Source organism: Lithobates pipiens, unplaced genomic scaffold, assembly GCF_037356315.1.
Source record: "Lithobates pipiens isolate NorthernLeopardFrog02 unplaced genomic scaffold, aLitPip1_a1.2 Scaffold_10, whole genome shotgun sequence".
NCBI lineage: Eukaryota > Metazoa > Chordata > Amphibia > Anura > Ranidae > Lithobates > Lithobates pipiens.
The window spans coordinates 231,210,362-231,226,864 of NW_027507686.1; the positions used below are offsets into that span (position 1 = coordinate 231,210,362).

Genomic DNA, 16,503 nt, shown 5'->3' on the forward strand with positions numbered 1-16,503 from the left:
CTGCTGCGGCCAGTATTTGGGTTTTCCATGTACAAGGGGGGTCGGTTCTGAGCGGAGCTATGGATCTGTGTGTGCTTCCATATATAATCATTTACACACACACACACACACTTACCGTCTCTAATGTTTATTAAAAGTTCACCTGCTCTGATTTTTGAACACAACACTAGGTATGACTGGCACTTCATACTATGATTAAAACATCAGAATAAAAAAATTGGTGGTGACATCACAGCCAAAGAGGACGATCACTTTACAGAATGAGGATTGGCGTCCTGTGCGGACAAAGTTCGGTTGTTTATTGTGCTGTAGATAATGTGAAGATCGATTTAAACAATTCCTTTTTCTTCTGCAGGGAGAGCTGCCGGATCCAGTCCGAGTTGTTTCATCTGCACAGCGATGTCGAAGAGGTAATCGTAGCACTCGCACCTGGAATGGACACAGCGCAGGTATTAGGACACCGGCCTGCAGGAGGCACTAGGGCAGAGTTCTCATACAGAGACATGATACTTGAATGGGCTATGGAAAGTAAAACGGCATAAGGAAGCCTCAACTAGGGTTCTATGGATACCTAGGGTTCCGCCTGACTTTGCAAGGGGTTCCTTGAGCAATGAGCAACTTCTACCTCTCAGATAAATAATCACTGGCATCCATGATTATTTTAGCGAAGGTCATCCATCCCACCATTGTAATAGGGGTGCTCTCTCACTTCTCCTCTACGTAAGGTGCCTGTCTCCCAATGACAACTAATATAAGACATCCCTTTTTTACTGAGCAGCTATGTTAAGGAGCATTTCACTGACCAGCAATGTAAGGGGCACTACACAGACCAGCAATGCAAGGGGCACTACACTGACCAGCAATGTAAGGGGCACTATACTGACCACCACTGTAAAGGGCAGTACGCTGACCACCAATGTAAGGGGCAGGACAATGAACACTAATGTAGGGGGCATTGCACTGATCACAATGTAAGGGGCACTGCACTGATCACAATGTAAGGGGCACTACACTGACCACCACTGTAAGGGGCACTACACTGACCACCAATGTAAGGCGCACTACACTGACCACCAATGTAAGGGGCACTACACTGACCACCAATGAACACTAATGTAGGGGACACTACACTGATCACCAATGTAAGGGGCACTACACTGACTGCCAATGTAAGGGGCACTACACTGGCTGCCATGGTAAGGGGCACTACACTGGCTGCCAATGTAAGGGGCACTACACTGGCTGCCAATGTAAGGGGCACTACACTGGCTGCCAATGTAAGGGGCACTACACTGGCTGCCAATGTAAGGGGCACTACACTGGCTGCCAATGTAAGGGGCACTACACTGGCTGCCAATGTAAGGGGCACTACACTGGCTGCCAATGTAAGGGGCACGACAATGAACACTAATGTAGGGGGCATTACACTGATCACCAATGTAAGGGGCACGACAATGAACACTAATGTAGGGGGCATTGCACTGATCACCAATGTAAGGGGCACTACACTGACCACCAATGTAAGGGGCACTACACTGACCGCCAATGTAAGGGGCACTACACTGACCGCCAATATAAGGGGCACTACAATGAACACTAATCTAGGGGGCATTACACTGACCAACTAACTTACCCTCCTGAAACTGTTCCAATAAGTAAATCACAGTACAGATCTATTTGGTATCTGCTTACTTGAGTCTTGCTGACCAGGCCCTTTCTGGAAATTTTTGTTTACAAGTTTTAATAAGTATTTTTTGTAAACATTATAAACAATATCTCACAAAAGTGAGTACACCCCTCACATTTTTAGAATAAAATATTTACATCTTTTCATGTGACAACACTGAAGAAATGACACTTTGCTACAATGTAAAGTAGTGAGTGTACAGATTGTATAACAGTATCAATTTTCTGTCCCCTCAAAATAACTCAACACACAGCCATTAATGTCTAAACCGGTGGCAAGAAAAAGGAGTACACCCCTAAGTGAAAATGTCCAAATTGGGCCCAAAGTGTCAATATTTTGTGTGGCCACCATTATTTTCCAGCACTGCCTTAACCCTCTTGGGCATAGAGTTCACCAGATCTTCACAGGTTGCCACTGGAGTCCTCTTTCCCTCCTCCATGATGACATCACAGAGCTGGTGGATGTTAGAGACTTTGTGCTCTTCCACCTACCGTATGAGGATGCCCCACGGATGCTCAATAGGGTTTAGGTCTGGAGACATGCTTGGCCAGTCCATCACCTTTACCCTCAGCTTCTTTAGCAAGGCAGTGGTCATCTTGGAGGTGTTTTTGGGGTTATTATGTTGGAATATTGCCCTGCGGCCCAGTCTCCGAAGGGAGGGGATCATGCTCTGCTTCAGTATGTCACAGTACATGTTGGCATTCATGGTTCCCTCAATGAACTGTAGCTCCCCAGTGCCGGCAGAACTCATGCAGCCCCAGACCATGACACTCCCACCACCATGCTTGACTGCAAGACACACTTGTCTTTGTACTCCTCACCTGGTTTCCTCCAGCACCGCCCACCCCCCGAAAGCCCTCAAGCATGTATATTTTTTTTTTGCTTTTGCTAGTTACTTAGATTTTCTCAGGGTATTAAAATTACACATCATCTGCTATACTGGGCAAGTCCTCAATGATGCAGAGAGCATTACTGACATAGTGACATCAGCACCTCTTTGCAGCACTGTAGTGGGGGTACAGTTGCTTACACTGGAGATTAAAAAAAAAAAAAAAGATTAGATATCTGAAAATAGTTGGCCTAACGTAGTGATTGTATGGAAACATCAAAATATTTTTTATTAATTAAAGAAGAACTGAACTCTGCAATCGGTGTCTAAAATAAGGCAGGCAGAGAGCTGAGAACTGGTCACCAGTATTGCCTGCGGTCTTCCTGCTGCTGATCTTTCCCTATTACTGACTTCCGTGCATTGTTCTGCACTGTCTCTCTGTGTGGAGGTGACCATCTTGGTAAAAGCAGGGCTTTGCTTCCCCATGTCATAAGCCTTCGGCAAGGAGTACAGTAAGCAACACAGCAATGACTTCACCAAATTTCTCAAACTAGCAGTCAGAGGCAGCATTGCTTTTGAGGCTCTCACACTGCAGATACATGGGAGGCTGTAAGTTACAGGAGAGTCCAAGAACATTACATACCAGACGTGTACTACTACGTTTCAAGAATTTCTCTGGGTGCTGCTTAGGCACAATTAACTATCTCTAGATGTTTCCTATAAGATAGCAAATCTTCGCTCTTAGAATTTTGTTCCATTTTAAGATTTAGATTCACTTTAAACTTTATTACAGTCTTCCACAACTAGCCTTGCCACGCTCAGGTTATCCTAGGACAGTGATGGCGAACCTTGGCACCCCAGATATTTTGGAACTACATTTCCCATGATGCTCAACTACACTGTAGTGTAATTGAGCATCATGGGAAATGTAGTTCTAAAACCTCTGGGGTGCCAAGGTTCACCATCACTGGTCTAGGATAACTAAGAATACAGGAACATTGTCACTCCTCTTGTCACAGTGAAATGGTTTCATATAAACACGTACATAGTCTTAGCTTTCTCCCAGGTGTCCCCCCAGACGTAGACTCCATGGCGGCGCACCAGCACGGCGCAGGAATCCGGGTATTCTGTCATGGCTCTTGCCATCCGGTCTTTAAGGTCTTTCTCTTCCGGTGTGTTCTCCACGATGGGGACCACCAGGAGGTCATCGTACCTACAGGAAAGAGTGACATTTCTTTAGAGCGCAACTTCAGCAAACATGATTTTCAATGGACTGGGGATAGGAGAGAATCTGTGTTGGGTTCTTACTGCTGTCTGTGAGCCAGCTTACTTCCTGCCCCAACAAGAAATAGTGAGAAATCTTGGAAAATCAGATATAGTTCAGAGGATATTTTAGGTACTCTTAGTTACTGACAGATTTAAAGTCAAACTATAGCCATTTTGACCTGGACATTTAAATGTTAAAGTGGTTGTAAAAGCTGAAGTCTTTTTTTTTTACCTTAATGCATTTGCTGCATTAGGGTAAAAAAAAAAAAAAAAAAAAAAACACCTTTTCTGTGCAGCTCCCCCCCCCCCCCCATTATACTTACCCAAACCTGGGCTCTATCCAGCAATGTGCATGAGAGCAGCAGCTCTCTCAGCTTTCTCCCTCCTCATAGGCTTAGAGACAGCAGGGGGAGCCATTGTCACAGCTGGTAAGGAGAGAGAGGGGCAGGGCTGAGCCATTCTGTGTGTGTCTAGCTTGAAAGTGCCCCCATAGCAAGTAGATTGTTATGATGGGCACTCAGTGGGGGGGGGGTTTGCGAGGAGCACTGGTGCGGGACCCCAGAAAAGGAGTATTTAGACTGCTCTGTGTAGAAGCATTGCACAGAGCAGGTAAGTATAACATATTTGTCCTTTTTTTTGTTTTTTCTTTAATTGCATTTACAATCATTTTAACGTATCGTTATGAATTTTGGGGCAGCACAGTGGCTAAGTTGTTAGCGCTTCTGCCTGGCAGCACTAAAGTAATTTGTTTGAACCCCAACCACAACACTACCTGCACAGAGTTTGCATGTTCTCCCTGTGCCTGTGTGGGTTTCCTCCAGGTACTCCGGTTTCCTCCAACACTCCAAAGACATGCAGGTAGATTAATTGGCTCCTGTCTAAATTGGCCCTAGTATGTGTATGCATGAATGTGAGTTAGGGACTGATGTGAATGTGCAATAAATATGTAAAGTGATGCGTAAATTGACAGCGCTATATAAGTACCTATAATAATAATTTATAATAACTACAAATATTTAAAACAAGACCTCATTGACCTCTGTAACTGCAGGTACTATGGAGTAATCTCTTTCACAAGAGAGGCACTGAATGAAGGAGGAGCAGGATGATCTGTACTACTGAGTCGTTGCCGTGAGAGGAGCGCAAGATGTTGTGAGCTACGGAGTTACTGCTAGTAGAAGGAACAGCATGATCTGAGCTGTTAAGGAGGAAGTAAAGTCTTCTTTTTTAATTGTACCTACAGATAAGCCTATAATAAGGCTTACCTGTAGGTACTGTCAGGGCCGGGACAAGGGGTGGGCAGGAGGGACGGTTGCCCTGGGCACTGTGGTATCATGTGAAGTGGGGGGCACCACAAAGAGATGGGGGAGAGGATTTGTGTTGAGAAGTGGAATTTGGGGGGGAGGAAGCGGGTAAGAAATGTCCTAGGAGGGCAAATATGGGGAGGTGTGTTAGGAATGATTTGGGGGGGGGATTTGTGTTGGGAGGGAGGATAGGGGAAGAAGATTTATGGTTGGGGGTATCTGTGCTGGGGGGAATTTGTGCCAGAATGGGGAGGGGACTTTGTGCTGGAAGGGGGGATTTGGAGTGGGGGAGAGGATTTGTGCTTAGATGGGTAATTTGAGGGTTAGGGGATATGTGCTAGGAGGGGGGACTTTTTTGTAGGGGGGGGGAGGATTTTTTGCTAGAGCCATATGGGTAGAGAGAATTTGAGCTGGGGTAATAGGGGGCAGAGATTTGTGCTCAGAGGTGCAATTTCTGGAGGGGGGTGGATTTGTACTGAGAGGAGGGGGAATTCTTCCTTAGGAATTGAGCATGCTTATTAGTATAATTTTTTTTTTGGAAGGGGAGGTTTTTTTTGCTTACACATAATGCTCATAAATATGGGGGGAGGGGGGTGCAATTTGGCATGGTCACCCTGGGCTCTAGATGACCTTGCCCCAGCACTGGGTACTGTAAATATCTCCTAAACTTGTACCGTCTAGGAGATATTTACTATATACGCTGCCGATTACGTTATCGTCACATGCATTCTGACGGAACGGCCGTCCGTGATGTTTCTTTAGAGCTCGGTGCCGTGACTGATGATGTCATCGATGTCAGTTGTCTCAGCAGTGTGCGGGCGCTGCTGCGGGGCTTTGTGCTACGGTAAGTATTTCATAATGAGCAAGTATGCCATGCATACTAGCTCATTATGCCTTTGTCTTACAGGATTTTTTATTTTTATTTTTTATTGGGTTTAGAACCTCTTTAAGTCACTGCTGGCAGAGAAGAGCAGAGGAGCTGCTAAAATGAAAGTGTTTCTATGCTAAACCTTGAAGATAAATGATCCCACACTTCCTGTAGCTACAGAGGTCAGTGAGGACTTGTTGTTATCAAGCTAATTAATAATTGCAAAATATGTAAATATCTGAAAATGTATAGCCCGGTCACAGTTCTACTTTAAACAAGCATTCATGTACCTTCATGAGACCCCAAACTAGGGATGAGCTTAGGCGTGTTCGCATGGAACCCGTGCAGAGCCCGCCAGGAAGTCGGCGCAGTGCTGCGCTAATCACAGGCTAATCACAGGCAGAGAGACATTGCCCCGATCTCTGCAGCCACACATCGGTGCCACACTCCTATTGGTCCTTCAATGTGATGTGCAACCTCCGGGCCGGTGCTCTACCGATAAATGCCCCCTGTCAAAAAATGCCTCTGATGAGTCTGCACATGCGCAGTAACAAATGTCACTTCAGCTGATATATTGATCAGCTGGCGTGGCGTAAATACAGCGCGTGCGCACATCGTTGGAGGCATTATCCAACGCTATGCAAACAGAGGAGGGAGAACGTACTTGTCAGATTCTGCCTCGCTGTTGCAGGGTGGGTTTTGTCTGTATTTAAAGTGGTGTTGTACACAAAAAAAATAAAAAAAATCATTAAAATTCCTAAAAAAAAACAAACAAAAAAAAAAACATTTGGATTTTTTTTTAACTCACCTCTAAATGGCTGTTGCTAGGGGGTCCCTCGTATTCTGTCTCCTTCAGTGCCTGGGCTGGTGACATCACTTCCCCTTGGCGCAGGAAGGACTCAGCTCTGCCCCCTCCCTCCTGTCAGTCATCTGGGACCTGTCACCAGCTGCAGTATTTGTAGCTGCTGAATTAAAAAAAATTTTTTTTTTTTTTTATGGAAACTCCTCTTTAATGTTGTGTTTTCTGTCTGTTGCACAGCGGGTTCAGTGTGATAAACAGGGTGTTTTGGCTCTGTCTAAGGGCAAGTTAAAACACACCCACAACCCTCCCCGCAATAGCGAGGAAGAATCTGACAATTACATTCCCCCTCGGCGCTTACTGCCTCGAATAATGCCTCTGACGATCTGCGCATGCGCAGATGCAACGCGCATGCGTGTTGACATCACGTCAGCTGATCAACATATCAGCTGGAGTGACATGGGTATACGCATGTGCAGTAACCAATCAGAGGCATTTAATCAATGGGGTGGCATTTCTCAATAGAACACCGACCTGGCTTCTCCCTTGGTTGCACAGCACATTGAAGGACCAATAGGAGTGTGTGGCAAAGGGAAACTCTGCCAAAACTAAGACTTCCATGCTACAGGGCCACAGTTTACCCAATAAGCTGTATGAAGACAAACAAATGAACCAGAAGGTATCAAGGTTTCACTTATGATGAAAGGTTAGTTAGTTTTAGTTGCTGACAGGTTCCATTTAAAAATGAGCACAGGAAGTCAGGCGGAGCATCAATCCAACTATTTCTACAGAAAAAAGATACCTATGAAAAAAGTTTGGCACATAAAATGTAGCAAAGAGAGTCATAACTTTCATCGTATTGATTGATAAATATTACATAGTTACATAGTAGGTGAGTTTGAAAAAAAGACACAAATCCATCAAGTCCAGCCTATGTGTGTGATTATATGTCAGCATTACATTGTATATCCCTGTATGTTGCGGTCGTTCAGGTGCTTATCTAATAGTTTCTTGAAACTATCGATGACCCCCACTGAGACCACCGCCTGTGGAAGGGAATTCCACATCCTTGCCACTCTTACAGTAAAGAACCCTCTACATAGATTAAGCTTAAACCTCTTTTCTTCTCATTTTAATGAGTGGCCACGAGTCTTATTAAACTCCCTTCCGCAAAGAAGTTTTATCCCTATTGTGGGGTCACCAGTATGGGATTTGTAAAATTAAATCATATCCCCTCTCAAGTGTCTCTTCTACAGAGAGAATACGTTCAGAGCTCACAACCTTTGCTCATAACTAATATCCTCCAGACCCTTTATTAACTTTGTTTCCCTTCTTTGAACTCACTCCATTTACAGTACATCCTTCCTGAGGACTGGTGCCCAGAACTGGACAGCATACTCCAGGTGCGGCGGGACCAGAGTCTTGTAGAGCGGGAGAATTATCCTTTTATCTCTGGAGTTGATCCAATTTTTAATGCCAATATTCTGTTTGCTTTGTTAGCAGCAGCTTGGCATTGTATGCCATTGCTGATCATCTACTAGGACCTCCAGGTCCTTTTCCATCCTAGATCCCCCCCAGAGGTTCTCCCCCCAGTGTATAGATTGTATTCATATTTTTGACACCCAAATGCATTATTTTACATTTTTCTACATTGAACTTCATTTGCCATGTAGTTGCCCACCCCATTAATTTGGTCAGAACTTTTTACAGTTTCCACATCCTGCATATAATATGCCAAGTCTATCACCATCAGGGCTTCACCTGTAATAGTCTCCAGAGCTGCCTTTCTTTATTCCTTTAATCATCTCTTGGTGTGTGATCCGGAATTCCTTCCCCGGAAACAGCAGTGTGGCCAGAACAGCGGACTTGGAGTGAGTGTGAATCACGGCTCCGGCTCCTGGAAATAAAAAACGTTCATGTCATGATTAAAATGGAAGCAGAAGGTGTAGTACAAATCAGAGAATCAGAGAAAACAACGCCTGCCAGTGATGACAAAAAAATAATAAAAAATTGACATCTGTGACTTTAAACTCAAACCAAATACTCCCATTGTTTACAAGTTACAATCTGTATTTTTTTCTAGAAAATTACTTAGAACCCCCCAAACATTTTTTTCTTCTTTAATGCGAAGGGGGGTCAGTAGACATCCACTTTCTAAGTATCATTCTTTGGTAAGGTTGCACCATTATCACTTTTTTAAGACCGAGTACAAGTATTGATACTTTTCAAGTACTCAAGTTTAAAGTTAGAAGCCGATTGGCTCCCATGCACAGCTGCACCAGATTTTTAACTCTCCGATTTTAGTAAAGCAACCCCTATGTATAGCAAGAAACTATTATAAGCTTGTCCTAGGCAAAAGTTAGAAGAAAAGAACAACAGCTCCACCTGCTGGTTTCCTTTATAAAATTCATAGAGGAACTACAGAAAGAAAACTCTGCCAAGAACTAATCTTTATAATGTGTTCTTTTTTAATTTTTAATTTTTTTTTTAAAACATTTTTTAAACATGCACAAAAAGATCACCTTAAAAAGTAAGAAATCTTTAAGGGCTCATACAAACTGGCAGCAGCCCTTGCTGCCCCCAAGAAAAGCAGTCTGCACTGTTTAGAGGGTAGTGGGGGGGATATGTCACCTCCTCACTGCCTGTTTTAATGCGAAAAGTGATTTCTGAAAAGCTCTATTCACTTAACCCCTTTCCGACCACCGCACGCCAATATACGTTGGCAGAATGGCACGGGTGGGCAAAAAAAGGCATACAAGTACGTGTCCCTTTAAGATGAGGCATTGTGGGCGTGCACGCCCGCCGCGTGATCCATGACCGCAGGTACCGCGAACTTGATGTCCACCAGGGGCCCACGATCGTGTCACAGAGTGGGAGAACGGGGAGATGCCTTTGTAAACAAGGCATCTCCCTGTTCTGCCTAGCAACATGACAGGGATCTACTGCTCCCTGTCATCGGGAGCAGTGATCGCTGTCATGTGAGGGGTAGCCCATCCCCCCCACAGTTAGAATCACTCCCTATGACACACTTAACCCCTTCATCTCCCCCTAGTGTTTAACCCCTTCCCTGCCAGTGTCATTTACACAGTAATCAGTGCATTTTTAGAGCACTGATCGCTATATAAATGACAATGGCCCCAAAATAGTGTCAAAAGTGTCCGATGTGTCCGCCATAATGTCGCAGTCACGATAAAAAAAAAAATCACAGCTCGCCGCCATTACTAATAAAAATTTTTTTTTATAAAAATGCCATAAATCTATCCCCTATTTTGTAGGCTCTATAACTTTTGCGCAAACCAATATACGCTTATTGAGGTTTTTTTGTTTACCAAAAATATGTAGAAGAATACATATTGGCCTAAACTGTGGCAGAAATTTGTTTTTTTTTATATATTTTTTGGGGTATTTATTATAGCAAAAAGTAAAAAATATTGCTTTTTTTTTTCCAAAATTGACGCTCTTTTTTTGGTTTATAGCGCAAGAAATAAAAGCCGCAGAGGTGATCAAATACTGCCAAAAGAAAGCTCTATTTGTGGGAAAAAGGGACGTCAAATTTTGTTTGGGTACGACGTCGCACAACTAAGAGCAACACAGTGCCGTATCGCAAAAAAGGGCTTGGTCAGGAAGGGGGTAAATCCTTCTGGGACTGAAGTGGTTAAACCTCCGTTGCTTTTGGTGGGTGCTACGGCCTGCCAATTGTGACCCGTTTAAGTAAATTGAGCCACTCTGCAAGCGCAGCACAACTGCATGCTTCTGCGGGGTCCAAGGAGTTAAAGCAAGCGATGAGAAAGCAACACAATGCCACTTGAATGGGTCATGCATGGCAGGTGATACACCCACTGGGTTAGCTGCGCTTTGCCATAGACTTCTATTATATCCTGCAGGTGTGATGCACTTTCTGAAAGCGCACCAAAACTCCTGCATTCAGAAAGTGCAGCAAACCTGCAGGATACAATTGAAGTCTATGGCTAAGTGCAGCAAACCCGCAGAAAAGCTGCAGGTACACGGCACTAAAACCCGCGGTGTGGGTAAACCGCAGCACATCAGTGTGAAAGCAGCCCTATACTATTATGCCCAGTGTATTGCTTCACACTGACCTCAAGATCTTCTTTCCTGATGCTGACACCACTCTGGGGATCTCCAGCCAACATAAGAGGTGGAGTGCAGTTGGTATCACTCCGCATGTGACAGGAGCCGGCGTTTCGTCAGATTCGGCTACTCGCCAGAATTTGTAACGGAAGTGATGTTCGGTCTCTGCCATCTTGCTACACCCAGCACTCCTCCACAGTAAGAATACACCGTGAAGGGGGAAAGTGGACATCTTGTTACACCCACCGGAGTTTAGCATTTTACACATTTTTTTAACAGTAAACTGAGTTTATATAGGAAAATACAGTACTTAGAACTCCGTCTTACTGTTTAGATGTTGAATTTTAAAAGCAGTGGCAACCCTGCTCATTTCACATGTTTGCTAATCTGACAGAAGTTCGCTGCTTTTAAAATTCAACATGTAAACATTCACACGGAGTTCTAAATCCTGTATTTCACTATATAACCTCAGTTTACTGTTAAAAATACGTGTAAAATGCAAAACTCCGGTGGGTGTAACAAGATGTCCGCTTTCCCCTTCTTACTGTATCCTTACTGTGGAGGAGTAAGGCAGTGAAGGGGGCATTTCCTCGTTCAGCCGTCCCGTGAGACGATCGCGGGTATGCCCGCGGCAATCGAGTCCGCGGGTCCCGACCAGCACGCGAGCGCGCTGCCGGCGGCGCGCTCGCCATGGCAGGCGGCATTAAAGATTGGACGTACCTGTACGCCAATATGCCTGCCCGTGCCATTCTCCTGAGGTACATCGGCGTGCGCTGGTTCAGGAACCGGTTAAATGCACTGATTCCTGTGTAAATGACACTGGCAGTGAAGGAGTTAACCACTAGGGGGCAGTGTAGGTGTTATGTATGATGTTATGTGTTTTTTTTTATTGTAGGGGGGCCTGGCCTGGCATGTGACATCACTGATCGTCCTTCCCTATAAAAGGGAACAGACGATCGGTGACAGCCACACAGGGAAGCACAGGGAGAGGTTTGTTTACACAGACCTCTAATCGTTCTTCAGCTCTGACCTGATCGCGGAACACCAGCGGCGATCGGGTCCACTGGTCCCGCGGCCACGGTCACCGAGCACAGGACCGGGTCGGCTGCGCGCTCCCGACCCATGGCTGGGCACTTAAAAAGCAACATACAGGTATGTGCTTGTGCCCCGCCGTGCCATTCTGCCAACGTACATCGGCGTGAGGCGGTCCTTAAGTGGTTAAAAAACGCGTGAAATGCAAAACTCCGGTGAGCGTAAAAAGATGCCCACTCGCCCCCTTCTCAGTGTAGCCTTACTATGGAGGAGTGTGGGGTGTAGCAAGATGGTGGCAACGGAATGTCACGTCCGTTACACATTCTGACGGGTCACCAAATCTGACGAAACACGAGTATTACAGAGGAGGCATCGTCTTTTGCGGCTCTTGCTCCCTACTACAGCTCCAACTTTACAAGCAAGTCTGCATTGCTCTCTGTTTAGTGCTCTGGGATGGCGGATCAGCAAACCCAGACCACGATCTACCAGTCACCTGTCCGCGATCTACCAGTAGATTTAATGGTTGCTGACCCCTGCAGTAGAGGAAATATGTCAGGATTGGGCGAGAAAGGGTTAAAAGGTAAATCTTCTGTATAAATGGATTTGTCCTTTTTAAAATGTGTGACCCCCAGACAGGAAGTTCCTTTGTTTTGGCTCTCCTAGGACACATACCTCTCAAGGTGTAAGCGTTCATGAACAGCGGCGTGCATTGACTCTTCTTCAGATTCTTGTATGGTGGAGGGCAGCTGATGTCTCTCTCATCGATATCACAGACAAACAGATCATCCGGCTGCAGGACAGAACAAACACAGATTGAACATTATTGTGAAATATTATTAATTGTCTATACTTCTACATTTATCCTAAAGTAGAACTAAAGGGAAAACTTTTTTTTTTTTTCATTTTGGATAGTAAGGGAGGGTTATAACCCCTGTCAGTTTTTTCTCATCATCTGTGTCCCATTTCAGGGATTTCCCTTCACTTCCTGTCACATGGCCAAACAGGAAGTGAGAAGAAATACCTACAAATTAAGGGAATCCCTTGGGCCCCCCCAAGTCAACAGAACTAGTGTCCCCATTGGAAGATTTCCCCTCTATTACTTTAGAGCAGGGGTCTCCAAACTTTCTAAAGAAAGGGCCAGCTTCCTGGCCTTCAGACATTAGGAGGGCCAGACTGTGCCCAGTAGGAATAAACAATGCCTGATCTTTGTTATTAGGGGGAGAAATAGTTGGTATCAGTGAGAGGAACTGTACTCTGTTTTTATTGTCAGTGTCAGGAATTATGCCCTATAGTTGGTGTCAGTGGAAGGAATAGTGTGCCATTGTTGGTGTCAGGAATTATGACCCTTTGTTGGTGTCAGTGGCAGGAATAGTGTGCCATTGTTGGTGTCAGTGGCAGGAATAGTGTGCCATTGTTGGTGTCATTAATTATGACCCATTGTTGGTGTCAGTGGAAGGAATAGTGTGCCATTGTTGGTGTCAGTGGAAGGAATTATGCCCATAGTTGGTGTCAGTGGCAGGAACAGTGTGCCATTGTTGGTGTCAGGGATGGGGGGTGGATACACTCAAGGAAAAGAGACATCTGTGTTCATGATTAGCAGGAATCGCAGATGTCTCTCTTCCTGTCTGACAGAAGGACGATCTGCCTAGTCCTTCTGTCTCTCCAGCGAACGTTCGCGAGTGGCCGGCAGCCATCGTGGCTGCGGGACCCGCTGATTGGCTACCGTTGCATCCAATCACAGCGGGAACGTGGCCCCGCTGGCACGCGCACGCCCCAGAGCCGTGCACGTGAATCACGTACAGGTACGTGATTTTGTGCTTAAGGGCCGCCCTGCCACAGTAAATGTACGTGGGACGGTCCTAGGCTCATGACATCATGCGCAGCTCTCTCTCTCACTCTCGTGAGAGTTTGCCAGGAAGGGAGAGGGGTGAGTCATAAGAGGGCCAATGAGAGCTGCAGAGCCGGAGGTGTGCCTCTGTGTATCTGTGTAAATCCAGGAAGTTAACAGGCAGCCGCTTCAGCTGCCCACAGTTAAAATGGTTGCAGCCAGACTCAGTGGAGGGAGATTTCTGCAGGATATTCGGCAAGTACAGAATCACAGTATATAGAAAATAATATGCAGTGGTTGGAGGGAAGCTTCAGAATGGCAAAGATGTTTTTATTACTAATTATGTGAGCAGACGGCAGCTCCTCTTTAAAAATAGAGTTGAATAGAATTCTTTTTTTTATAAACCAGAGTTTAGTGACACTTTAATGCCGCGTACACACGATTGGAATTATGGTCGGAAAAAGCTCTGATGGTTTTCTCAACGGAATTCCGCTCAAGCTGTCTTGCCTGCACACGGTCACACCAAATTCCGATCGTTTATAACGCGGTGACGTACAACACGTATGACGGGACTAGAAAAAGGAAGTGCAATAGCCAGTAGCCAATAGCTTCGGAATTGCATACACACGATCGGCATTTCCGATAGAAAGTTTTTCCGTTGGGAAAATTGAGAACATGCTCTCACATTTTTTGCTGGCGGGAATTTGGCCAGCTAAATTCTGATGAAGCGTACAAATGGTCGCATTTTCAGATGAAAAGCTCTCATCGGTCTTTTGCTGGCCGAAATTCCGATCGTGTGTATGGGGCATTAGAGATACAGAGCTGCATTAACGGAGGTTTCTTTTTTTTTAATGTCTAGCTGGAGTTCAGTTAAATATAAAAAAAAAAAAAAAAAAGGTAATTAGCATAATTTCTGTTGGAATCTGGCCAAGACAAAAGCGGCACATCCTCTGTACCCCATCAATAATACATTGTACATGCTGCAGTGATATATAGCCCCTTATGTCTTCCTCCCAGTCCACATCTCGGACAAACACTGTTTACTTATAAAATATTCACGCCGTAATTTATCCCTCCGCATTGTTGGGGATAGAAGACGCTGTCCTTATGCCATTTTCTTTCCGCGGATTTTTCGCCCGTTTCTTGCACTGAGTATAGATGACGCCGGGTCCGTCCTGTGACATTGACAATAGTAGGAGAGGATGTTCCTATAGGACATGACTGCTGGAGGCCGTTATTAAACACGACCTGTCACTGGGAATTAACATTTTTAAATGGAACTGCTAACCACAAACTAATTTTATCCTGCCTCTTGTTTGATGTATCCTCTGGGTATCACGCCAATGACATCATATGCAAATGAGGAGGGATGCTAATTCAGGATTTTAATAGTTTAAAGCAGGTGAACAAAACAAAAACAAGCAAAACATTTTAAAAAAATGCTGATCGTTTAGAACGCGGTGACGTACAACACGTACGACAGGACTAGAAAAAGGAAGTTCAATAGCCAGTAGCCAATAGATTCCGTCTCGTAGAATCTGAGCATGCGTGAGTTTTTGCGAGTCGGAATTGCATACACATGATCGGAATTTCCGATAGAAAGTTTTTCCGTCTGGAAAATTGAGAACATGCTCTCAAATTTTTTGCGGGCGGGAATTCGGCCAGCTAAACTCCGATGGAGCATACACACGGTCGCATTTTCCGATGAAAAGCTTTCATCGGTCTTTTGCTGGCCGTAATTAACAGAGGTTTTTTTTATATCTAGCTGGAGTTCAGTTAAATAAAAAAAAAAAAAAAAAAAAGTAAAAAATAAAAAAGGTAATTAGCATAATTTCTATTGGAATTTGGCCAAGACAAAAGCATAAAACAAAACAAAAACAAGCAAAACATAAAAAAAATAAAAAAAAAATAAAATAAAATCTGGGCTGCCAATGACTACTCCCCCTGGTAATAAAACCCCCTTGGACAAATGCGGGGTCCAAACTGGAATTTTTTTTTATTTTGTTCAACCCAGCGGGTTAAAGGAGATGGGCGTACTAATATAGGTGATATAAGTGTGGCGATCTCCCCCGCTGTGCCTTTAAATTCTGATAAGGGTCCTGTGACTGGGACTAGCCCCCCCCAGCCACACTGATCAGCGTTCGCAGCCATTGGCTACCAGCGCTGATCGGATGCTGGTTTTCCGGCATGCCCTTTTGACAGAAGCCAGTTGTAAGGCCAGCTTCTGTAGAACAGACAGTTGTACACAATCGGTTCTTGCTGATTTTCAGCCGATGTGTACCCTTTAACCACTTTAGCCCCGGAAGACTTTACCCCCTTCCTAACCACAGCAATTTTTGCGATTCGGGATTGCGCCGCTTTAACTGACAATTGCGCGGTCGTGCGACGTGGCTCCCAAACAAAATTGATGTCCTTTTTTTCCCACAAATAGAGCTTTCTTTTGGTGGTATTTGATCGCCTCTGCGTTTTTGTTTTTTTTTGCGCTATAAACAAAAAAAGAGCGACAAATCTATATTTAAAAAAAAAGATTTTTTTTCCTCAGTTTAGGCCGATATGTACTCTTCTACATATTTGTGGTAAAAAAAAAAAAAATCACAGTAAGCAAGTATTGATTGGTTTGTACAAAAGTTATAGCGTTTACAAAATAGGGGATAGTTTTATGGCATTTTTATTAATAATTATTTTTTTTTTAAATGGTGGCGATCAGCGATTTTTATCATGACTTCGACATTATGGCGGACACATCGGACATTTTTGAAATTTTTTTGGGATCATTGTCATTTATACAGCAATCAGTGCTA

The 16,503-nt window shown here is 44.5% G+C and overlaps 1 protein-coding gene across 1 annotated transcript in view; it reads right to left on the minus strand.

Moving 5' to 3' along the window:
* Positions 1-111: 111 nt before the first annotated feature.
* Positions 112-16,503, minus strand: part of APIP (APAF1 interacting protein) — a 39,633-nt gene continuing 23,241 nt past the window's right edge. Inside the window, exons 4-7 of the mRNA XM_077462885.1 lie at positions 12,547-12,664; positions 8,515-8,650; positions 3,562-3,729; positions 112-429 (exon numbers count right to left, since the gene is read on the minus strand). Coding sequence (XP_077319011.1) covers positions 330-429; positions 3,562-3,729; positions 8,515-8,650; positions 12,547-12,664 — 522 coding nt within the window. The 3' untranslated portion in view covers positions 112-329. The remainder of the gene's footprint in view (positions 430-3,561; positions 3,730-8,514; positions 8,651-12,546; positions 12,665-16,503) is intronic.